General features: G+C 47.7%; 1 protein-coding gene across 3 annotated transcripts in view; it reads right to left on the reverse strand.

Moving 5' to 3' along the window:
- Positions 1–23,933, reverse strand: part of SLC22A18 (solute carrier family 22 member 18) — a 60,001-nt gene that overhangs the window by 437 nt on the left and 35,631 nt on the right. For 2 of the 3 annotated variants that reach the window (XM_069016933.1, XM_069016936.1), the window contains exons 5-9: positions 23,462–23,577; positions 22,911–23,015; positions 17,622–17,722; positions 8,704–8,805; positions 4,833–4,953 (exon numbers count right to left, since the gene is read on the reverse strand). In XM_069016933.1, coding sequence (XP_068873034.1) covers positions 4,833–4,953; positions 8,704–8,805; positions 17,622–17,722; positions 22,911–23,015; positions 23,462–23,577 — 545 coding nt within the window. Of the gene's footprint in view, positions 1–4,832; positions 4,954–8,703; positions 8,806–12,237; positions 12,398–17,621; positions 17,723–22,910; positions 23,016–23,461; positions 23,578–23,933 lie in introns of all 3 variants that reach the window. The other variant, XM_069016935.1, reaches the window with a different exon arrangement.

Consider the following 23,933-nt stretch of genomic DNA (forward strand, 5'->3'; position numbering starts at 1 on the left):
GCGGTCCAATTAGGGTTTGTTCTGGTTAGGGACTCCTGCAGGCGTGGGGACCAGTTTCTACCACGAGCCAGCTCAGCTGTTCCCTGAGCAGTCTGGGCAATCACAGCACTGCCCAAAAGGCAAGTGGGTGCTCACCACTGCCGTCACCACGGTACAGGGATGCCTTTGGCACCAGAGCATGCTGCTGAACATTGCACCCGTCAGGGCTGGTAACTACTGCATGGGATTAGGGATGGAGAGGTGATTTTTACGGTCATGTTTGAGCCTTCCTAGCAAATCACACAGATTCTTCCAATCTCCTAATTACCTGAGTGGGCCCTGTTCCACCCAAGCTACTACTGCCATTTATTCTCTAGTGTGAAATAGAGAAACAGCTCTCTAGCAGGAGTGAGAGGGTTGAGGCTAACTAGGTCTTTAAGAATAAATAAATAAAACCACAGATAAAGACAGAACTCCCTCGAGATATTCCCCCACCCCCCTTTGCAAAAAGAGCGGATATTTCCATTTGGATGGATATGCGAGCCCTTTGCCCGGCTGGGCCGGTTCCCCCTCCAGCAGCCCTCACATTTGCATCCTTAACAGGAACCCGGTGGATGGGGAAGCACCTCCAGTTTGGCAAAGGCAAGGTTTTTTTCCATGTGCAGATGGATGGCCAGGACATCCCCTGGGACACAAGGCTGTCCCACGCACACCCAGTATGCTCTTTTGTCCTGCAGTCTTTGTTCAGGACAGCTGTCATGTTCAGAGGAGCAGAAAACACCCAGCCAGCCAGAAAATCATTAGCCCCCAACACTGGAGGAACAGCAAGCTGGCAGCATATTCAATAAACTTGTGCCCAGCTCTGAAATGATGTTTGCAATAATTTTTTTGCTATCAGTATGATTATTTGGGCTGCTGGCATCAGTTTTCCACTAAGACACACGCTGAGGTGTTGTCGCCACGCACCTGGGAAGGATGAGGAGAATGCTGTCCTGTATGCAAGAAGATAGGGAGCTGAATGCGATATTTAACGTGGGCAGCCACGGGGAAATGATCCCCAAGCTCCCAGAGAGAACAGGCAGCCAGGTGTTCGCGTAATGCTGGGCAGCGACTGCTGGGCTTTTATCAGCATGCTTAAAATACTTGTGCAATGAGCCCAAGCCAAGGGTGTAACCATGTGGAGAGGGAAATCTCCCGGGAAGCGCTGCCGAGCTCTCCTCCCGCGCATGGGAACACAAAGGCCATGGGTGGGACCTTGCCTTGACCCTTTGCCAATGGGAACCATCCCACAACCACCAAACTCTCTGGGCAGGTTTTGCAATTATTTTTTCCCCTCTAGGTATTTGAATTAAACTAATTACTACGTGCAATTGCCAAACTGGCTCTTATGATTGAGGAGGCACTTTTTTCCCTTTCCTTTTTTTTTTCTGGAACAGAAATTCATCGTCTTAAAAGGCCGGGCTCTCCCTCTGCACTTCTCCAACATGTTGCTGAGAACGATAATTTCTGTTTAATGGGCTTAAATTAGATCCCTCGTGTCAGACGCCCCCAGGCTTTGGGACATTGTAAATCTCAGCTCTGCATCATGGCCGTGGCTCTGTGGCAAAGCTGCACATGTGATGGATCTCATTTAAGGCAAGACCCTTAACTGGGACAAGTCACCGCATCAGCAGAAAATTTCCTGCGTTGCTTCGCGCAGCTCAGCCAACGCACATGCTCACCTTCTTTGCCATAGCTACCCCACCTTCTGCATCTTCCCTGATCTTTTTTCTCCCTCTCCAGCTTTTTTCCCTTCCTTTTCCCCATACCTGGCACGACCTGTGCCGGCTGGGAGCCCATCCTCCCCTCCCACCCCAGCTCTCCTCTGCTCCCGCAGGTTTCAGGGCTGGGTGCTGGCGGCTCTCCAAGACGGGCGACTCCTTTCCAGCTCACATCCTGTTGCCTCGCTCAGATGATGGTGCTGGCCCAGATCAGCCACACGCCCATGGGGCAATCGGGTGTAACCATTAGGTCACTGTCGCCAGCGGGTGCCTTTGAATCTGCGAAGCTCGAGCAAAGCTGAGGGGTTCAGTGCCCCGAGCCCTGCCTGGCTGCAAACTCTCCTCCCCAGGTTCTGAGGCACAAATAAAATCAGGACACACGGGCCCGTTACGCACGGAGGCTCTGCTGGGCTTCCTGCCTCCCTCCCCCGGGAGTGGGGGGAATCTGTGCAGGAACAAGACCTCCATTCTTGGGGAAGGACCAGGGTTGACAAGGAGTGCTTTTGTGAATGCAACTCCCCCTGGGCTCGGGGCTGCCCTCCCACCAGCTCACGCGTCCAGCTGAACAGCACGTGCACGTGGGGCTGAATTTTCTCTTCCTGCCTTTGAAGATGAAGAGAAGGAAAAAAAAAATCAAACGGAAACTAATTAAATCATTTCTGCTACCTTTGCTTCTGCGCAAAGCCTCAGCCACAAGCAAAGAGCAAGTGCCAAACTCATCAGTCTTGGACGGAAGCGACCTTGGATCGGATCTAAAGCAGGCTGATGGGTGCAAGGGATGGTGCTCTGCCACCTCCCACTGCTCCCTTTCCGAGACGCCTATTTAAAATGCAAGGATGGGTGACTCAGTGTCTAGCAAGGGCGGACAGGCTACACTCCTGCAACGCCCCATCCATCCCAGCCCCATGCTGAGATGGACACCTGAGCTCAGCCCAAACTCCAGCTCCTTCAGAAAGCCTTTTCCTGACCCAAAGAAAAACCTCCATGGGTTCTGCAGTCTGGAAGCTGACAAAAACATCAGGAAAAGACAGCAGCAAGGCTCAAAAGTGATCCTTCCAAAGGCAAATTCTCAATGTGTGATTTCCTTGCATCAACTAAAAGTTGTTGCAAGTGAGTGCCAAGGTTTTCGACACAGCCACAGCAAAGCTTTTCCATGAAACCAGATTTCCATGCTCACAGTCAGGGTTTCTAATGTGCCACCTAAAAGCTCTCTTTGCAGAGCGGGTCTCGGGCTCGCAGAGGAAGGAGCAGCCTTTAGGCTGCCGTATGGGTGGAGCAGCCTTTGTGGGGTGCCACCCACGGCCAGGGATGGATGGCAGGCATTTTAATAGCTGCATTTCTCTGCGAGACACCCACACCATCACTGCTGCAGCTGCTGTGGAAAGGCTGCCTGCCGGCTCTGCTGTGTCAGGCATTCCTGCCTTCGTCCCAGCCCCTGCCTGGGTACATCCAAAACAAGCACAAGACCTTTAGATGTCTCTTCCCCCAGAAAAGTTGCAAAGAAAAAGCACAATTTGAAAAGTGAGGGCCAGGGAGGAATGGCAGAGACGAGGTTTTTCCCCAGTGCCACAGTGCTCTATGCCAGAGCATCCCTCTGTGGTATGCCCAATTTTGAGCCAGCTGTAACTCTGCATTTGTAGTAGCACTTGGCGTGACATCAGCCCAGGATGGACGGGCAGGGGGAAGCCCTCGGTAGCCCATGGCATCCCCTGATGACCTGCAACCTGCTCCTGAGCATCTGCACAGCTCTGCAGACTGCCTCCATAGTGCCCTGCCATGGGGACACCACCCATCCTGCCGAGGCACAGGGTGGCCCAACAACATATGCAAGCAGGGAACAGGGTGAGGCAACTAAACCCGTTTTCCTCTCTGACCAAAGCTTGCCTCCAGGCTCCAAAAGCTAAGCACTGCTCTGATTTTCCTCACAAAATCCCTTTGAGAAGAGCCTGGATGATTTCCAGCTTGGTTGTGCGTCCCAAAGCTGCTTGGTGCCCTTCCCCCCTGGTTCTCCCTCACATGAACATTGCTCCAAGTCATGAAGCAGCAAATTTTCTTCCTGGCTAAGCGGAGGAGCTGAGACTCTTCCCAGGGAGGTGAAGACTGGGGCTAAGTGGTACTCCCAGGTAGAAATATTCCACTCAAAAATCACAGGCTCCCAGCATTTGTAGGAGATGCAGTGGGTCCTCTACAAATAAACTACTGAAGTGATTTTCAGAAAAGCTCTTCACCCAGAAGCATCTCAAAAGTGCTTTATAAACTTCACTAATGGGTTGTGCAAACTACAGCTCGCATTCTTGGTAGGGTCTGCACAGAGGTATCTCCTCAGGCAGCTGTTAGGGAAGATGAAGGGTGCAGACTGGCATCCCAGACAGCCTCAGCTAAAGCAGAGACACTCTTGGGTGCCTGCTCTGGGAGCAAACCCTGAAAGGGCTTGAGCAAAAGACATCAAACTGGGTTAAGCCAGCTCCATCCTGGCACAAACTCAGCCAGGCTCCCATGACAATAATGTAGGCATATTTCCTTCATCAACAAAACTAAAGCCCCAGGTATAAAGATTTAAGTGCCTACCACTGCTATCTTGCACGGAGAAATACAGGAATTCTGACTGAAACAAGGCCAAAACAGAGAGAGAGGGGCAATTATTGCATCAGGCAAAGCATGTGTGCAAAGAGTAATCCAGAATCCCCTCCTGATGGCCTAAGTTAAAAGGTGTGTACAAGCAGCCCTCTCTGTCACTGTTACTGTGGAAGAGCAGTGTTTTTTGGTTTTTTTAACATACCTTGGCTTTCCATGGAAAGGAGAGTTTGGTAAAGCCTTCCCTTTCAGTGCCCACCACTGTGAAGGTCAGCAGGCAGCACAGGACTGGAAGCACTGGATCGTGGGATGCTTGCTCAAGGTTGTTCAAGTCCATCCTGTATCAGCCCCACCAGTCCGTGTTCACCTGCTCTGCTGACACCCACTGCATGCCCAGCCAGATCTGGGCGTTCACCAGGAGTGTGCCCCAGTGCTCCACAGCTGTGGTGGGAGCTGGGAAGTGCTCAATGGACACAAAACTGAGAAAATACCAGTCTGATCATTTTTGGTGAGTCTTACCTGTGTCAGAGGAGGGCACAGCCTTGGTGAGGATGCTGTCGGTGATGGTGGCCAGCATGCTGAAGGCAAACACCAGCGGCACCGCAATGATGCAGTAGTGCCACACGGTCCTCATCAGGGCCTAGGGGTCAGGACACAACGGACCACAGATCATTAGAGGGCACAAACTGTGACTTTGTGGCAAGAAACCACCTGGAAGAAAATCACGAGTCAAGCCCATGACTTGGGTAAATTGTGGGAGCCACAAATGATACGTGGCGGTGCGGCTTTGGCCGTTGCGGGGTCTTTCACAGCCTGCCATTTGTCTGCTGTGAATTATTCCAAGCATGTGGAGCAAACGATACCCTACAATCTGGCAGCACATTTCCCCGGCACTGCTGGGGGTATTTTTAGTGTCTGGGAATTAGTGACGTCCCTGCACCCTTCCCTCTGTCTTCTGTCCAACTCCCGAGGAAATGTTGAACAGCAGATGTGTGTGGTGTACTTCAGGAAGCTTCCATTACTTATACAAAACAGCCTAGAGAAGGCTTTTTGGTTCATTATCATAAGTAATTAAAACTAAACTGAGCCTGTCAAAATAAATGAGCACGGTGTATTATGTAACACCGTACCTTTGGGATTTCTAATCCTGTTCTGCTGCTTTCCCGCTAATAAATTCACCGAATTCAGTAATCTGGAATAGGTCTTCTGGCCATGAGTGCACATTAGCGAGCATAATTAGGGAGAGTAATGATTTTGTTATTGCACATATTCTTAGCAGAGACATCCCTCCAGCTGTTTAATGCTGAAACAAAAGCGGTGAGGCTCCCTAAGCTGGAGGGCTGGAGTGGCTCCCGGCTCATTCACAAGCCCTGCTGGTCAAATGAATGGATTTCTCTGGGGCATGGAAAGGAAATTCCCCCTTTATTGCAAGTCTCCTGCCCTAACCCATGTCTCAAGGTGAGTTATTGTGGCTAGAAAACATTTCTGTCACTGGTTTAGCCAGAAGTTTCATTCTCTGGGGTTCTCTGTCCTAAGATCTGGTCCCTGCCTCTTGGCTACAGAAGATGGAGGAGCCCAGAGACATTTCTCACTAATGACTTGGAAATGTTGAGGTTTATTCCCAGTTCCCCTCTAGAGTCACACACAGCCAGGTTTTTCTCCTCAAAGGGGCTCTTTGCCTGGATTTTGGTTAAGATCTAGGTACTTCTGATTAAGGAACCAGAGAACAAAGACAGAGGAACAGGTATTTGGTACATAAACAAAAGGAAGGAGAGTAATTCCTTGCTAGGGCAAATGTCATTGCAGGACAACATTGTGCAGCTCATAGAAAAAATCAGTTTTAATCCCTCCTGCTTTGTACAGACTCCTTCATGGGCTGGAGCAAGTGAGCAGAAAAGAGCAGAGGCATGTCTGTGTCTCCTGTGAAACAAGGGGAAATGGCTCCTCACTTCCCTGGGGCTGAGGGAGAACAGAGCCAGGCAGAGCCCAGTCTTTGCTACTCCTCAGCTGCTGGGCAGTGAGTAGTTTTTTTGAGGTGAGCAGATCTGAAAGCATTTTTTAGGTGAGAGGCAGAACCAGGAGCCTCAGCAGACAACTGAAAAAGCAAATGCCTGGGAAATGCAGGCAGCGAGGCAGGATGAGGCACAGCCGTGCCTTCAGACAAAGGGAAAAACTTCCCCATCACAACTGCCAAGCCCTCCTACAGCCCTGCCTACGCTCTCCCAGCTCACATCTGCAGATCAGACACTGGTTCTTCCCTCCTCTCCTCATCCAGGTGTTATTGCTGAGCTCCCAGCCCACCCCTTCCCTTCTCCAGCTGCCTGTTGCTGGGAACATCCTGCAGCCTCTTCCCAGCTGCAGTGCTGTCTGCTGCTGCTGCTTGTGCCAGCCTTCCAAAAACGCTTCAGCCCACCTCCCCTCCCAGTGATATCAGGATGAGTTCTGGAGTGTCTTTTCTTAACAGCTAGCTTTTCTCCTCACTTCTATCCTTCGGGGAGGGGAACTGCTGCATTTGGAGGCCACATGCTGCAAGGGCACAGCAGGTGGGATACTCCTCCACCAGCAGTTGTGCAGGATTAAAAGCTTCACCCAAAAACTTCTGCATTTGGGGCTGCTGCTGTGACAGCACTCCTCCCCACTGAGACAGAAAGCCACCCCAGAAGCGGATGTTTTCCTGGCAGCCACTTGGACAGAGCACTTTTTAACAAGGCATCCCAGGCAAAGAGGATCACAGCTGCATTTGCCTATGAATAGTTCTTGCGGGAAGTCACTGCTGACCCTTGTCCCCAGGCCCGTGCTGTCAGGATGTCCACAGCCCTCCGGGCTTGGCATAATTGCCAGCTCTAAGATGATTTCCCTTCCTGGCTCCTCGTTCTCCTCCTGTGCAGCCAATGTGAGCCTTCCTGCCCTGGGACATGTGTGCTGCCTCATGTGCCCCTCCACTGCCATCAAGGCTTTCTCTCCTACCTCCACCTGACTCCAGCCCTCCCTGGAGGTCAGTGACACCTCAGTGCACAAAAAACATATAATTCATGTTGCTGCTCTGCCTGATTCCCATGGGACCAGACTTCAGCACAAGGATTCAGTCCCTGCCCTGTACCAGTCAGGGGTGCTCAGCTCTCCAGATGGGCCAGGTCTGCCTTAGTCCCACCTAATTACTCCCACAAATGACCCAAAACCAGTGGGGAGACTTTTAAAGTCCTTCCCAGGCCATGCTCAGAAGCATCAAGCTCTGTGCAGATGTCCCATGTTAAGGGGGCATATTGATTTCAGCCAAAACAGCACGACACCAACTGGAAGAGACCCTTCCCAAGCATTCTACACCTGACAGAATCCCTGTGAGCCTCCAAAATCCCAGGCAGAGGGACCACGCTCCATCTGCAGAGCCAACCCTTGGTCTGCATGCATCCTCCCTTCCCAGCCTCATCTCAGACACGATTTAGCCTCAGATTAGCTAAGGTGTGTAGGTGCCTCATCTCATCCATGTAGCTGGGAACCACAAACCTCAACACCCTCCAGGACTTGGCCCTGACCTCCCCACGGCTGCGGTAGGGTTGTGGGAATGGCACTCATCCTACTTGCAGCAGTGGGAGCACCAGTGTCTTGGCAGCAAGGCTTGAGGCCAAATCCTGCAGGGAATGTTGAAAGGCTGATACAGCTCAGTTGTCCTTTGGGTCCACTGGGGACTGTGAGCACCTTTCCTCCATCCCCATGGCCTGGGCAGAGCTGTCAGTACCCTGAACATGGCTTATCTGAGCAAACACTGTTCACAGCAGAGCTGCCTACATCCACTTGGTTTTCCAATTACTGTTTGAGGTTGGCATCAACCGTTGCCCACGCGGACACAACCAGCAACAGCTAACATCACTTTTCCCAAAATGGAGGAACAAAATTATTGCCTTGCTACCTCCTTCCCCAAATACTCTTATGTTGGGGGATTAGACAAAAATAAAGCCCCAGAAGGAGAGCACACAACCTCTGCTGTCTCCCTGCAATATACAACTGCAATGATTTTTCCCCGCCGTAATCTTAATTTACTTTCTGGGTAGTTCAGGAAATGCAGTCATTGACAAGACGAGGCCAGGATTTCTGTGCAAATCCGGTGACTCAGGAGGGACTTAGCGAGTTTCTGTGCAAGATTAATATATTTTTTAATCCCCACAACTATTACTCACACGGCTCTTTATCACCGTTTGGCGCAATGCTGACGTTGAGCGCAGCTCTGTTTGCACAGAGGCCCAGGAGAGTTGGTTTTCCCTGCCCCAAAGACCACCTGAGAGAGCCAGAGGCGGCATTTCCAGGGGCAGAGCCACAGGCAGGTCTCACAGACCTCATGTCACTGGTTGTGATGTTATTAAAGGCCTCGTGGGTGATTTCATACCCGCCTTACCATGCCTAGGCCCACGCCGGCAAAGACGAGGACGCTGAGTCTGAGCAGGGTCATCTCTGTGCAGTGACGAGCGAGTTTCCCAACAACCAAACCCTGGACAACCTGGCAAAGAAGCACGTAAGCACCATTTAGCCTGATATTTACCATCATTTAAACAAACTCAAAAGAGAACTGCTACTTTCTTCAAAGAAACAGGTTCTTCCATCAGGGTTTTTTTGACAAAAAAGGACCTCGCTACCACAGTAAATGACTGGAAGGCATGATCCATTATTTCAAGCGTTTTGCCTTCTAGAGAGAGATCCATCCCATCAGCTGGAAGTCTTAGTGTGTATGCCTGAGTTTACCATTACTGCCTACTCAACAGCAGTGACTGAAACTTTCTAAAAACGCTTGCAGATACAAATGATCTTTTCTAATCTGTGATGTGTTTGTGAAATACAGTTAATACCACGGTCTTCATTCTTGGCAAGTCCTCCCAAAGAAAAACTGTACATTTGTAGAGCAGAGGAGGAAAATGTCTGTACCTTCTCTTGCCATTATTTTAAACTATAAATATACAAATTGGGTGGTTCATAATTTTTAGGCAGGAAACAAGTATGACGGAGATGCTAATATCCAGTCCCAGCAGTACACGCAGATGTAAAGGATGGGGAACTGGTTCTACAGATTTTAAATAAAAACTGGGGGGGAGGGGGAGGGAAGGAAGAGCAAAATATTAAAATCTGAGAAATTATTTGACTTTTCCAGCACGTTGCAGAGCAAGGATTCCCTCTTTTATTTATCTGTTCAGCATCTCCCATACTTCAGGTGATGCTGGCCCAAGTGGACACAGGAGGAGAGAGGCTGGAAGAGATCACGGTAAAAACAAAATCTGACTGACTGCAAGGGACAGATAGGAATCTACTGAGCTTTCCCTGCCTTGAAAGGGTTTGTTTGATCCAAATGAAAACCTCTCTGACTTGAAAGAAGAACTCTAGTTCAAAATGCTTTGTTGGGTGTCTTTGGTGGGCTTCATTTCTGTGGCAGTCCATCCTGGAGAAAACTTCAGTGGTCTGCTTGGACCAGGAATGACACTACACTACACTCAGCCTTGCTGTGTTAATCCTGAGGCAGAAACCCAAACTCAGCTGAAAGGAAATGAGTACAAAATAAATGAGAAAGCAAGTTATTAAGCAGAAAGGAAATGTTAATCTATAATAAGCAGTCCAGGAAAAACAAAACAATTTAATTACTAAAGCAAATTAAAAAAAAAAAAAAAGAGAGAAAAAACTCCAAACCAAAAAGCAAATAGTAATAGAGTGAAAATGAAGTTGACATAAAGAACAATACCTACAGAATGAAAATATTTCCAACCGTATACAACTGAATGGAAACCCATCAAAATTCAACCCTTCCCTTTGCTTCAGAGCACAAAGGATTTTTGACATGAGGGCATGTCACACCAGGAAGACATTCTGGCTCTTGCCTCCTTTTTGTCATTGTCCCTGCCTCCAGCCAGGGCTCGAGATCTTGGCTCACGTGTGCCCAGCTGTGGCGTGACACTGGCCCAGGCTCTGTGTGTCCTTCCCGGCTCATGTCACCTGCCAAGCGGCCTCTGGAACACTGGCGGACCTGCTGTGGCACGAGGCTTGGACAGTGCCTAGGGTGACCTGAGTCATCCTGACCAAAAGCCCTGCTGTGGCCACGAGAAGAGGCTGATACCAGCCCCAGCAGCTCCTACTCCGGGGGTGGGTGGGGAAGCTGCTGAGTAACGCTTCATTAAGCTGAGTGCTCCAAAAAGGGAGAATTGTCATTAACTTTTTGCAACTCCCCAGTCCCTCCTACTGGCTCTCCCCAGCCGGGGCTGTGCTGAGTCACATGGGATGGGGGCTGAGCCTTGTCACAGGGCATGGATTGACTCAAGGGTGGCATCACCTGAACCCCAGTTCAGCTCTGCTGAGCCATTGGAGGAAAGGAAACATTTCCCAATTTGCCCAGACTTGAATGGTATATTTAATTGGGATGCACCGTGCAGGCACAGCCCAGTCCCTGCCCTTCCTTGAGTCATTAGGGTATATCATCAGCAACATCCCTGGTGTGATGGCCATGGGAGCGGCATTCCCAAAAATGTTGCCGTCACTGCACACGAGCCCCTGCGTGAAGGCAACAAGCACCACTGCAGCAGAGGCAGGCTCTGAGCAGGCAGGACCTGGAGATGTGCAGGATGAGCTGTCCCCTGAGCGAGCAGAGCAGAGGGATGGTCCTTGTGCCAATGCTGGCATTCCCCATGGGCTTTCCCATAGCTTGGGCTGTGGCAATAAAAGCACAAAGTAAAACATCACTGCTGAATCAACCAGCTTGGCAAAGAGACTATTTCCAAGGACAGGCGTGAGCCCAAGTCACCTGCTTTCCTCTTGGGTCTGGGCAGCAATCCTTGAGTTGTACAGATGGCAGTTCCCCCCCATGGGCTACCTGGGCTGCCTGCCTTCCTCCCTCCCCAGCACAGGCACTGCTGATCCAGCCATTAGTCCCAGGCAGGCAAGGCCCATCATCCTGATTTTGGACACAGAGCCTTGATTTAGGCGCTGGATAACGTTTCCAGTCACCAGGAGCTCTGACCTCACTTTCCAGTCTGAATTTAGACCTGAAAACCCATTTACTTTCAGCCTGCAATTGTCCCTGGGCGCAGAGCCCCTGGGTTAGCGTGAGCAGCAACCACCTGCACAGGCACATGTGGGAAGGTGAAAGTGAAAGGCGGTTCATGTGCACTCTCCCATGTAAGATTTTGGACATGTGCTGCCTTTACCAGCAGGTAGCAGGGACAACCCAGATGACCTGGCCATCACCACTCCCATGGACAAGCTCTGGTAGCTGATAAATGGAATTTATCCTTATTTTTATTCTTACTGGTATGTTCTGGGCTTTTCCTTGCACATAAACTCCCCTTGAGATTGACTGCGATGGGCTTTCCCCTCCTGCATTTCATTTTGCCTGGATGGTGCTTGCCTTTGTAACCTGACCTCCTTTGAAGTCGGGGAAGAGCCAGTGTACCTGGCTGGAATGTCTTCTGTCATCAATAAACAAAAGAGAGAGGAAATTGTTTGCAAGTGAAATAACAGGCACTGCCTGTGGCTGTGTACACATGTCACAGGAAAAACCAACTCATCCTTTTTTCTCTCCCCCCTCTCCTTCTTTAAAGGCAAATAAGTCTCCCAATAAATGCATAAGGACAGCCAAATCTCTGTTCATCATTTTCTAGATTCACCAAGCTGGGGATTTGTTACACTAGTCCAGCAAATCACATGGAAAGATACTCTCTGCCTCTATTGTTGCATTTGGTTCTGGGAAAGCAGCAGCTCCCATTCGCTCAGAAAGGCCAATTACCTATTTGACTGTTAACCTCTAACAAATTTGAGGAAAACCCCTTACAAGATGGAAAAGACTGTTTCTGTTTGAAGGTCCAAGGGGCTAGTTTTCAGAAGACTTTTGAAGTACTAGCCTTACTTCACGGAGCTGCTGCTGAGCTGACTGGCACCTGCAAGAAGCTGGCCTCACCTGTGGAGGTTAGAAGAGTTATGCAGATGCTCAGCTGGTCCTCTGCACTCAGAAGACACGGGACTGTTTCTAAAGATTCTTCCATCAGCACCAATTGAAAGCTTGACAGAGCCCAGCAACAAAATAAGTTCTCTTTCACCAGCAGCTTGGAAGTGAAAAGCTGTGAGAAGGTCGGAAAGGCAGACACAGCAGGCTCGATAAGCTGGTACAGCCTCGTAGAGAAGATGCAGGGCCCCATCCCTAGCACAGATAGCATGATTCACATCAGAAGCAGCCTCCCACGCCCTGGACCCGTATCTCGCCTTTGAAATTGTGCCGGCTGGCAGTTCCCAGGCGAGCGCCGGCTGGGGAGGGACGCGCGGGTGGGCACCGGCTGGGGCAGACCACGGGGGTCAGCACAAACCACAGGCTTCTCTGCACGGGCTGAACGTGGTGCAAAGCCCTGGCTGGGGGGGAAAAGGGAGCTGTTTTACTGACACAGCGATGCCAGAAATCACTTGAGTAGTTCAGGTCTTGTGGAGGAGCAGGAGGACGGTGGGACTGGAAGGAGGGCTGATGGTGAGGACCAAACTGCTGAAGGCAGCACTTTGCCAAACGGGGAAGAGGATGGTGTGTTTTGCAAACTCCAGTCTAATCACTTTCTTTCCCCCTCTAACCCACCCCCCTCCACAGATATAAATCCTTCAAAGCAAGGAAACTGGAGAACTTTCTGTTTGTTGTTGCAAGGTCCTTTCACAAAGTGGGTTTTCCCCCTAGGCATACCTGGCTGTAATTAAAACCCTGGCTCTTTAATCATCTCTTTTGCTGTGCAGGGGGAAAAAAAAGCGAGAGGGACAGACTGGTGATAAGATGATACGCAATGTAAATCTCTCCTCCAGGAATCTCTCTCATCTTTTCAGGATCACTCCGTACCAACTTGTCCCTCCAGAAGCTGCACAGCTAGAGGTGGAGTTTGTATAACAATACAAATTTAAATGCAGTAAATAAAACAGATGTCTTATGATTTCTTGATCCTCAGGGTTATAAATATCTAGCCCTTTGTCCCACCCAGAGTTTTGTTTGGTGCATTTTGCTTTGGGTTTTTTTTTGGAGAAAACGTTCTTAAAGGAAAGTTTCCCCCACCCCCTACTGTGGTTTGAAATCTAAGCATCAGATGTGACTTGAGATATCAGCCAGGGACTCCAGGTATTTCACTTGCCTAATCCTCCGGCAGCACTTTCCAAGCCACATACTACACCTGGAAGGTCTCCATGCTATCACACTTGCAAACTCCAAAAAAACAAAAGGAATCTAGGCTCATTTCTGCCCATTACGCGAGGTTAAATTATTTTAAACCAGTATGAAATTCATTCTTCTCTGGAGGGAGATCGAATGGCATTTCACACTCCCAGGCATTCACTATGAGGGAAATTTCATTCGCATGGGTTTCTCAGATGAGAGGACTCTGGAAGCCCAGCCCTGGAGGACAGAGGGATTGTGTCCCTGACAGGCTCTCATACCTCTTGCCTGGAGACCTACCAGTGATCAGATAAAGATGCTTCAAGCACATCATGAGAAAGGGGATCTCTGCAGTGCAGGCTGCCTGGTGCAGAGGCAGCTCTCCTGCTGTCTGCCTTCCTCTCCTCATTTTGTTATCTCCCATATGACTTCTCTTCAGCTGGCACAGTCCCAACTCATCAGACAGCCCCACACTTTCAGGGTGCATCAAGAATCTGTGCAGACACCTGGACTGCTTGAATAACCCCCATGTGCTATTTTCATTTCCCCATCAGTCTGTTCCAGCCTTGGTCATATTCCATTTTCTAAGCCACAACTCTGCTTCCTCATCAGACAATGCTTTGTCTCAATGCTGTCCCACTGCCTCCCCTTTTCTGACGTTGCCTGGCTCTGTCCTGACCCAGACCTTCCTTCCCACCCTCACTGCACTTTCCCATATCCCCTGCTATTAGATGATGCTCACCACATGATGAGGTGAGGCTGAGGAGCTCTGGATGTGATCCCTTAGGTGATGGCTGAATTAGTGGTGTGCCTAAACTAACATCCTCCATCTGCAAAGAGGGAAAAACCCCTCACCTCCTGCAGGGTCTGTGATTCTGTGCTGATTCCCCATGCAAAGAGCTGTTTGAGATAGCAATGACAAAGGACTTGAGTTGCCTACTTAAAATTAGGAGGACTGACTCAAAGCCTCTCAAAATCTCCTCTCTAGGTACTCTGCAGCTGGCTTGAATGAGAGGAATAAGAAGAAACAGATTCTTACAGTGCATTGGCCACCTCTCACCACAGCAGGTCAAATGAGGTTGGGAAGCTGAAAAACTACATTAAGCAACTGGAGCATAATATCCTTGGGGTGGGAGAGGAAGGCAGGAAGACACCATCACTGTTTGAGTCATCCTGGAATTGCTGATCGGGCTGGGAAAGGGAGTGCAACATTGCCTTCTGTAAGAGGAATATGTTAGCTTTGAGAATATTTAATTTAAAAAATAAAAACTACAATAACACAAAGAAATAATTTTCCCCTTAATTTCTTTGATGTCCCCTTCCAGCTATAAAAGTCCTTAAACGCTACCTTTTTTCAAGTCCAAGAAGAGATACAAACATGGGGGACAGGTTTCCTCTAACAGGAGGGCTCAGGGCAAGTCCAAGAGGATGGGAAAATCCTTACAATGATTTACAGAAAGGCAAACTAAGGAATAAAAAAAAATCAAAGCTGAGGATCTGGTTGATGAAATTAATTGAAAATTATATTATATTCCTTATGAATAAAGCTATAATTTTCTCAGTGAAGTGGGGAAGCCAGTCAGCAGATATTAATCATCATTCACCTACTCAGATTGGTGGAATTCACTTGCACCTTAATCTGCATTTGTATCTCAGCAGTATCAATTCGCTGTACTGCAGAAACAAATGCATCTGAAATGCCAGCTTAGGCAGCAGGAAGGCACACAAGCAGCTCTGGGGCTCAGCAGGACAGAGCCAGCACACTTCTATTCCCTGCATGCTACAGCAACCCAAACAGAAGGCAGCCATAAAACATTAACCCTGACACCATCCTCGAGAGATATCTGTGGGTGGAGACCTGAAAGTAAAGACACAAATTCTAATGTTTTAAAATAATTTAAATAGGAAGAGTTTAATTTGGTCCACTTGAGGATCTTGTCCTGCATAAACCAGAGTAGAGTTTAGAACTGCCAGTGATAAAGGGGAAAGAAGAAGTGACAAAGCAGAAAGCAGTGCTTTGCAAGCTCTCAGGTGAGATGGCTTTGGTGTCGCCAAAAATCAGATCTCCTGGGCTTTTAAAAAATTGAGCATTTTTTCCCCTTTCCATTTTGGTGTTCTGATAGCAAACCTCAAAGTGCCAACATGAAGAAGTTTGTACCCTATGACCATTTCACTCCTGTATTTCTGATGTCCACAGCCATGCACTGTAGAATAGGAATAGCAACATGGATAGAAACTACATGGACAGACAAAAGAAAACTGCCTGGCTGATAAAAGCCAGTTTCTGTGCCAAATGTCCCAAGGCAAAGACTCCCCAGAAGAGTAGACACTTCACCTGAGACTGCAGGCCCCTGCTGGGTTGAACTGTGGCAATAGGCATGATTGGCTTCTGTGGGATGCAACTCTTTGACGCTGGGAAGGGTCAGGTCCCTGGTTAGCACTGGCATCTGATTATCCATTAGGAAGCAGAGTGGATGCCGTAATTCCCGTATCTTCCAGGGCTGTGTCTCTATGTGGGGTGCCCCAGCACAGCAGAGGAGGTAACCTTATCTACAGCAGTTTCAACCAAACTAACCCAGGGAACAATAGCAGTGAAGGCAGACAGATATTCCAGACATAACAGCAGTGTCCTCAAGACAGATATCCTGGACCTAACAGCAGCGTCCAGGCTCCATCTAGCAACACAAAGCCACTCCTTACAAGAGCTATTCCTGCCCATGTTACCCAACTCTGAACAACCACAGCCATGCTGCAACTCCAAATTTTATTTCAGTGTAGACCTATGTAACAGGAGTTTACCTGGTGTTTCTTAAGTTAAAACGCCCAGCTGTGGGGAGTCCTGCATTCAAATGGGGAAGAAGATATCAGACAGTGGCTTGGCCACTCTAAAACCTGAGTGATTCCTGCAGACCCTAGCAGGCAGCATACAAGGCTAACATAGGGAAGGCCTCTGAAAGCAGTGGAGTTTGGGTCAGAAGCTTGCTTTGGAAAGCAGCTGCTGATCACCTCACTTTTTACACTGTTTCCATACTGTGGACCGGCAAACTGGTCTTCTTTCCAATGAGGCTGAATGGGACTGCATCCAGCTGGTTGGAGATGTTCACAGGACCAAGTCCAAAGCCATCCTCACAGGAGGGACAGGGCAAAGGCACCATCTCCTCAGCTCCAGCCAGTTTACTCTGCAGAATCCAGTTGCTGATGTACAGCTATGCCCATCAGCTGCTCTACCAAGATGCCCAGATTTGGTGAGACCAGGCCAGAGCCCAAGTGACTGGCAACACCATGCCAAATCCAAATCACAAGGGAAGCAACTTAGGCTGCCATTCCCCAAATGAGAAGCTCCTCCAGATCCCACAGGAACTCTGCAGCAATATCCAGGAAATGAAGAGGATTTAATAACAAGACCACTCGCCTTTCAGGATATTGCTTAATTTGCATTCCTACCTTGGGGCTTGGTCATAACCATCTGCTGCTCTTTCTGCAAAATCATTAAGCCTCTTCCTCCAAAAGGAACACTCTGCTATAACACAACGCTGGAGATTTTTGATCCTGTTACTGCCTAGTTCAGCTGACTTTTCCCTTTTTTCTATTTTGGTAGTCTCCTAACTGTGTTCCATCACCCACCTTTCTGTGCTTTGTTTTTGGTTTTGGGTTTTTTTTTTCTTTTCTGGAAATCACAAGCTTGCTGTGCCTGTTTCCATGAAGCAGAAACAAGTTCTTCTACACTGAAGGGATCTGTGCAAACACCAGTAAGATTGTCTGCTTTCCTGAGTGTACAGGGTGCTACTATATAAATGTAAATCAACTAACCTGCACCAGGCAATACCTCAGCCAAGGAAGGCACTTTAGCTTCAATGTAAGTTTTGTTAAAACACCCAGGACATATCAGTCCAAGGAAATTTTAGCTCTACAGCTTAAAGATCCACAAAGAGGGAAAAGGGGAAGAAAGCTTTCAGGACATTCCTTGCCCCAATTTCTTCCCATTCCAAAACCAAAATAAATTTGGAGTCACTTGTCTTTCTGAAGCCAAATGCCATATGGCAGAGCTAGGATTTGCCTGTCAATAATGCGCCTGGATTTGGAAGAGCATGTGTCCAAAAGGTAGTGAACTATGTAGCAGTGTGGCAAGCTAATCTGTCTAAGAGAGGGACTTGCACTTCACTTACCATTTGAAGGACACCAAAATATGACATCAGATATCCAGACTCCACTGCTTCCAAGCCAAAGAAATCCATTGAGATGATGGAAAACATAATCATGAACAAACCTGGAGGAAGGGTTAATGCAAAGAATACATCAATATACTTGCACTGCCTGTAATAGCCCAAATCCTGCTCCCAGTCACCACCAGTCCAAGTCAGTAGCTCTCCCTGGGTTTGCCAGCACTGGGTATAAACACGAGCAGAATCCTATCCAAAGTCATTCTAGTAATTTAATCTTTAAATGTTAACTTTTTTATCCCCCTTACTTTCATCTTTAAATAATGTGACTATGTAGGCTGTAGTTTCAGCTGTTAATTATAAACTGGTAAATATTTGTATCACCAAAGCCAGGCTAACCATTAAGACGGCAAGAAAACATTTGTTCAGACAAGACTGTAACCATAAAAATAATCTGATTGGATTCCTCGCCCCTTTTGCCTGACTTCAGATATTCACCATGGGGAACAGCCCAGTGACATCAGCCAAAGTGCAGTGGTTTCGCTGCACACCTCAGCAATGATGTCGGTGGCACATGAAAAACCTCTTGTGTGGACTGATAGCGGTGTCAACACAAGCAGTCAGGAAAGTATGGACAGAAAGAGCACAGACCAGCTCTGCTTTTCAGCTGAGGCAATTTTTGGAAAGTGTAACAGAGAACGTCCACTCAATCTCAAATGAAAATATAATAGTGCGCACTTCCCCCACTGCCAAACACACACAAATACAGGCATGCTCACACATGCTCCCATCCTACACAGAGAGCCATCAAATTAAAAATATTATGTCAAAACACTGCACTTCAATTGTGGTGTGGGGTAAGAGTCTGCTGCTTCCCCTAGTGTCTTGTGCACCTGAGACGGACCAAGACAATAGGAAATTGGGGCTCTCTGCATGTGAAGATCCCCACAATGCGCCTGTTGGAGATCACTGATCCTTCTGGGACAGAAGAAGAGCCCAGATGACCTTTAGCAGTCTTGCCTTTCCTTGTAAGATCCTCTGAGTTACAAAGACTGGGTAAAAAGGGAGCCGTGTTCCTCTCCTTCCTGAAAAATACCGAATCCAGGAGGCAATGTGTGAGGACTGAGAAGACAACTGATGGCCTGGCAAAGTGACATGGCATGGGAAGGGTTTGCCAGCTTTTCCTGGAAGGATAAAGAGAGTGATTCCAGATTGCTGGTTCAAATGCTGAAGAGGACTCACTCCTGAACAAACAAGCACAACTCCACTGCATCCAGCAGCCCAACCCCAGCACTACAAGTGCAGCACCTGCAGCAAGGAGAACCTCCCTCCAAGCACCTAAAGTCTTTTCCTGGAGGCAGCACTGCCCTCCCATCCAGGACCTGCCACAAAGCCTTCCTGAACCCTACTGGAGACATGTCCTACTCCTTAACAGGAGTAGCTGCACCCCAGCTAGCTCCATGGAGTTGGGAGAGAGGGATGTGGAGAAGGTGCTTGGGAGCTGGGGCTCATGAAGATCTATGGCTTCCCCACACCCCTCCATGGACAGTACCCGTTGTTACCCAGTTACTTTGAAATTGTTCTCAGCTCAAGCCAGCTTAAGGTAACATGCAAATACCAGTTATTTACTCACAACACCCAAATCAGGCAACACGGTTGCACATGTTTATAAAAGACACACGTGATGAAATGAAAGAAAAACCACACTTGGTTTCACTTGTAGGAAGATTAGATCGAAGCAGGCACTCGCCCTTCATCCTGCACCCCACTGCAGGTACCACCTAGGAGGGGCTCAGCCTTCCTACATACCTGATGCTTCTTCCTGGTACTTCGCTCCAGCTTCTACAGCTCCTCTCCCCTTTGAAGTCCCTCATCAAGTTAAGGCAGATTTGGATCTTTCTCCTCCAAACAAGCTGCTTGCTTTCAGAGCAGGGGAGTAGGCTCTGCTCTTTAATTCGAGTTACACATTGCATGGCTCCCCTGGAGATGCAAAGGTCTCTTTTTTAGATGGGTGTCACCCCTGTGCCTGCATGGTCCCTTAAAGCTACCTGGAGGAGGGAGACCCTTTTGACCCTCTCCTTTCAGCAGCTAAGGGGGTCTCTCCCACTGGTAACACATTTCTTGATGAAACCCACAAGGCAAGCCCCAGACTGAACTAAAAAAAGATGTTATACTCATTGGAACAAGCATTTCTTACAAAGATCTCAGCAGGTTCCCAGCTAAGTAGGCTGCAGGTCAGCTGAGTGCAGCCACATAAATAATGATAACCCTCAGCCCACACTGAGAGGCTCAACATGAAAAAAAATGGAAAATGGCATAAAATACCCTCAGAAACCTCACCTTTTTTGAGGGGGTCTAAGAAAGAGGTGAACTCTTTAGAAAACCTGGCATCAGTGGGATGAGTAACAAGGGTTATGCAGCAGAAGGCAGGGAAATGATTTGTGAGATGCAGGAATGATGAGAAAAAGCACCAAGGCGAATCAGGAGTGCAAACCCTATTTTAAAAAAACCCCAAAAACCACGATGTGACATGTCTGAAAGCAGCCTGTGGTTTTGGAGGGCCAGCTTAGCAATCCTTACTGCAAGATGGTGTGAGAAGGCAAGCACAGCCTCTGGGAGCTCATCCCAGCCCTCCTACGCTGGACTGGAAACGTGATGGGATGCAGACCCGTAAGGCTCACTGCGAAACCCTGTTCCACATGTGAAAGAAAATCCTTTAAAAAATGGGATGCAGGTGCTAAAGCAATCATGTCAAAACCAGATTTTCCAAAGGGATTAGGCAGCCAAAGATTCACACAAGCAGCTATTTATCAGTATTTTCAAGGCCCTGGTGATTTCTTGTCAATGAGAGTTACGTTTGATATTTTTATCCTCTTGTTTTTCTTTCTGTCCCTTATCTACCACAAAGCAATGAGGCTCTGTTTTCCCAGGTCAGCTGAGAAGGTAACTCGGCTGTGCTGGAGCTGTCTGCTGCCTGTCCAATCCCTGGCAGCTCCTTCCCTGCAAGAGGCACAGAGCCCACATCCCTGCTTTTATGCAACACAGGGAGGAGGTTCCCAGCCCTGCAGCCCTCCTGGGGAGGTTCTTTCAGTCTCAAACAAGCTAATTTTAGACAACAATGAGATCCATAAGGGACAAAAGATTTTCTTTGCTGTATATCACAAACTTGTTTACAAAGTAAATAGAGAACAGTCTGTAATTTGGGCAATCTAATTAATTATACAGTTGCAGCCTGGAGATGAAAGGTAAATGAGCTCATGAGGAGCTCAGCCTCCAGCTGTGAGCTGCAGAGAGTTAGTGATGGCCAGATCCCCTTTCAGCTGCCATCAGCTGGTCAGTGATCTGAAGTGAAGAGAGGCCTGCAAAGAGAAGTCAGTAGGATTTTAATCATTCCTCACTGTGGTGAGAGTGCTACAGCAGGAATGCCTCAAGTGAACCATCTCCTACCCTTACAGAAATACTCCCAGGCATTCAGTAACAGACTATTAGCCTGCCTTAAATCCCAGCTTCACTGCCTCCATCCTCTTTGCCTAGGAATTGCCTTGCAGCTTTGGGCAGGAGATGTTTTTTTCGGTTGGGTGAGCATTTTTGCTTTGCACAGAGAAAGAATGGATTCTATAACAGGCAGGAATTTGCATTTATCAGGAATGACTAAAGCAAAGTGCATTTTGCCTGGCCTTTGGAAAAAAGAGAGCACACAGGAAATTACTGTGCAGAGCTCATATGGATCCAGTCTCAGGCATTTTTAACAGAGAAATGAATGCTGCTTTAAGCTGAGAAATGAGCCAGAATCAGCTAAGAAACCCTCTTAAAACATCTCTCCCATTCTGTGAAATGCTGTCCTTTTATAGAGTACAGTTTTTGGAGCACAGTTTTAAAAGTTTATCTTCTTAAGAACCAAAAAAATCGCACTATTAGGTCAAGCCAGCAGTGGTTTGAGACTGAATCCTGTCTCCAGTGGCAGGGGTAGGACCAACTGGCATTAATGATCTCTGCCAGTACCACCTACACACAACAAGGAAAAAAAAAAAAAAATCAGAAATCCTTTACTTCCCTGCATGTTATTCTACAACTCCAGTTGGACTTGTTCCCCCAGAGACATAGCAAGGAATAACAGATGAGCCTGACCAAGCCCAGGAATACCATCCCCTTCCGACTCAGCCACACTCCATAGCCAAATTTACTTTCATTTCTAAACTGAATTTACAAAGCTGACAAATTATAATTTAATTTTTAAAACATGCTTCACGTTATTTAAACTTCAAGGGCTTCTCCAGACAAAACTGAATTGAAAAAGATGCAAAGTCTAAAAGCTAGGGTGCCTTAAGTCCCCTCTTAGGATCCCTGTTTGGAAGGGAAGTGTCTTAGTTTGTTCAGATGCACGATACACACGTGTTATGATGTACACAAAACTCAGTTCTTGAAATCATCATCAAGAGAAACTGCACTTTTGGGTGTGACTGGGAAAAGGGCCATGAAGGCTTTGTGTGTGGAAGGGCAGAGAACATCACCTTGTCCTTACACATCACTGACAAGGATGACATGCAGCTTGTCTCTAGTCAAGTATGTGGGGAAAGAAGCTAGAGGGTAGGCAAAACTGAAGATTATTAAATTATGGCCAAGGATATGTAGTCAGGCAAATAGGGGGATCTGGACCATGCCAGGACAGCAGCTGACTCAGAGGAAGTCGGGAAACAGATGGGTTTTGGAAGGGTTTGAGGTAGCAGCAGGTTCCTACTATGACACAAAAAAAACCCAGCAAAACATATGAGGAAGAGAAGAAAAAGCACCACCATGAATGTGCAAGGGAAAGAACATGCTGTGGCTCCCCTGGCTGCAGCCCGACCCTCTCATCCATCAATAATTTTTAGTTTTTGGGAAAAAGGTTAGGATACACATACAACTTAAAGTCACTAAGTAAAATCAGGAAGGACCTCAGTTCTTCTGGCAGAGGACAAATGATTTTCTTCTGCTTTGAAGAGCTTACAGCCCTAAAAGAAGTGACAGACAAGAGGCAAAAACATTTGCAGTGAGGGGGATGGAGAGATTAAGTGATTTGCCAAAACTCCCAAATGCAGCCTATGACAAATAGTGTGTTTGACATTAAGCCCCAGGGTTTTGATCCCTTGTAGCTGAGACTACCTGAAAATATCCAACATGAAGTTAGGAGGTGAATCCTCACTGCTCTGTGATCAAAAACAATGTGCTTTCAGTAACTTGAGACAAGCCTGGTCTACAGTGTAAGTCATCCTATTTTAAATACATCAGCAATCATGGGTAATGGGTGAGATTTACCTATGGGAAGTCCAGCAAAGACCTTGACTATGAAAACTTCCATTACTCCTGGAAACTTCATCAGGCGCAGGATTTCTCTGATGCTAAACAAGCTGCCAGGTGTTCCTGCAGAAGATGACATATGGGTTAATACTCTGCTTGTACAGGTTAAGGTAGAAAGAAAGAAACTCTGAGACTGCTCAGGTTCACCACCCAAAAGCCACATCTCAGGAGGCTGGGAGCTGGTGCCACATCTGCATGCGGAGGAACCCTCTGAGACAGTGGGGTTGCCTCCCCTGTCAGACCAAACTAACCCCCAGCAAGGGGTCCACAATCACCTTTTCTGAGACACAAGTCTGGGCTGGAAAACTGCAATTCTACACGGCAGAGTGATCTATATATTCGGAATAATACTCTTCTGTAAGCACAGCTTAGACATTGAAGTGCCAGCATCTCGAGGCTGGGACCTTTTTGTCCTTAAATGCAGCTCCAAGGTCCTTCAGCAGTTCTTGCAGCATGTCAATCCCCTGTCCCTTTTCATGTACTATTTATCAGAAACACCATATACGTACTATTCTCTGTCACATGATGGTCTGCCTTTGGTTTAGTCTGCGAAGGGATCCAAACCATTGCTATCAGGGTGTTGATGAGACTTCCCACCAGCCCAACATACGTAGGAAAATAAATGCTGCAAAAAGAAAAAATACAGGTAACTGGATAAATACTATGAACAAGATATTTATGCCTCCATCCTGCAAAGGCTTGGGCATTTGGATGAGGAACAATTTCTCTTGAAGCCACAGTACATAAGGCATTAAAAGAACTCACATCCTTTCACGGAGGGTTTGGATATGACCACAGTAAGAAATTTCACCAAAAGATGGATATTTCCATCATGATAGTTTATAATTTTTATTAATAATAGCATATTATACAGTGTTTTTAAATCCTAAGTGTCAGGGAAAAGGAGCTCTTTTGGTTTAATGAAGCTTAGAAATCTTCCCACAGAAAGCACAGCATCTGCTTGTTAGAATCCATCTAATC

This window comes from Aphelocoma coerulescens, chromosome 5 (genome assembly GCF_041296385.1).
Source record: "Aphelocoma coerulescens isolate FSJ_1873_10779 chromosome 5, UR_Acoe_1.0, whole genome shotgun sequence".
Taxonomy (NCBI): domain Eukaryota; kingdom Metazoa; phylum Chordata; class Aves; order Passeriformes; family Corvidae; genus Aphelocoma; species Aphelocoma coerulescens.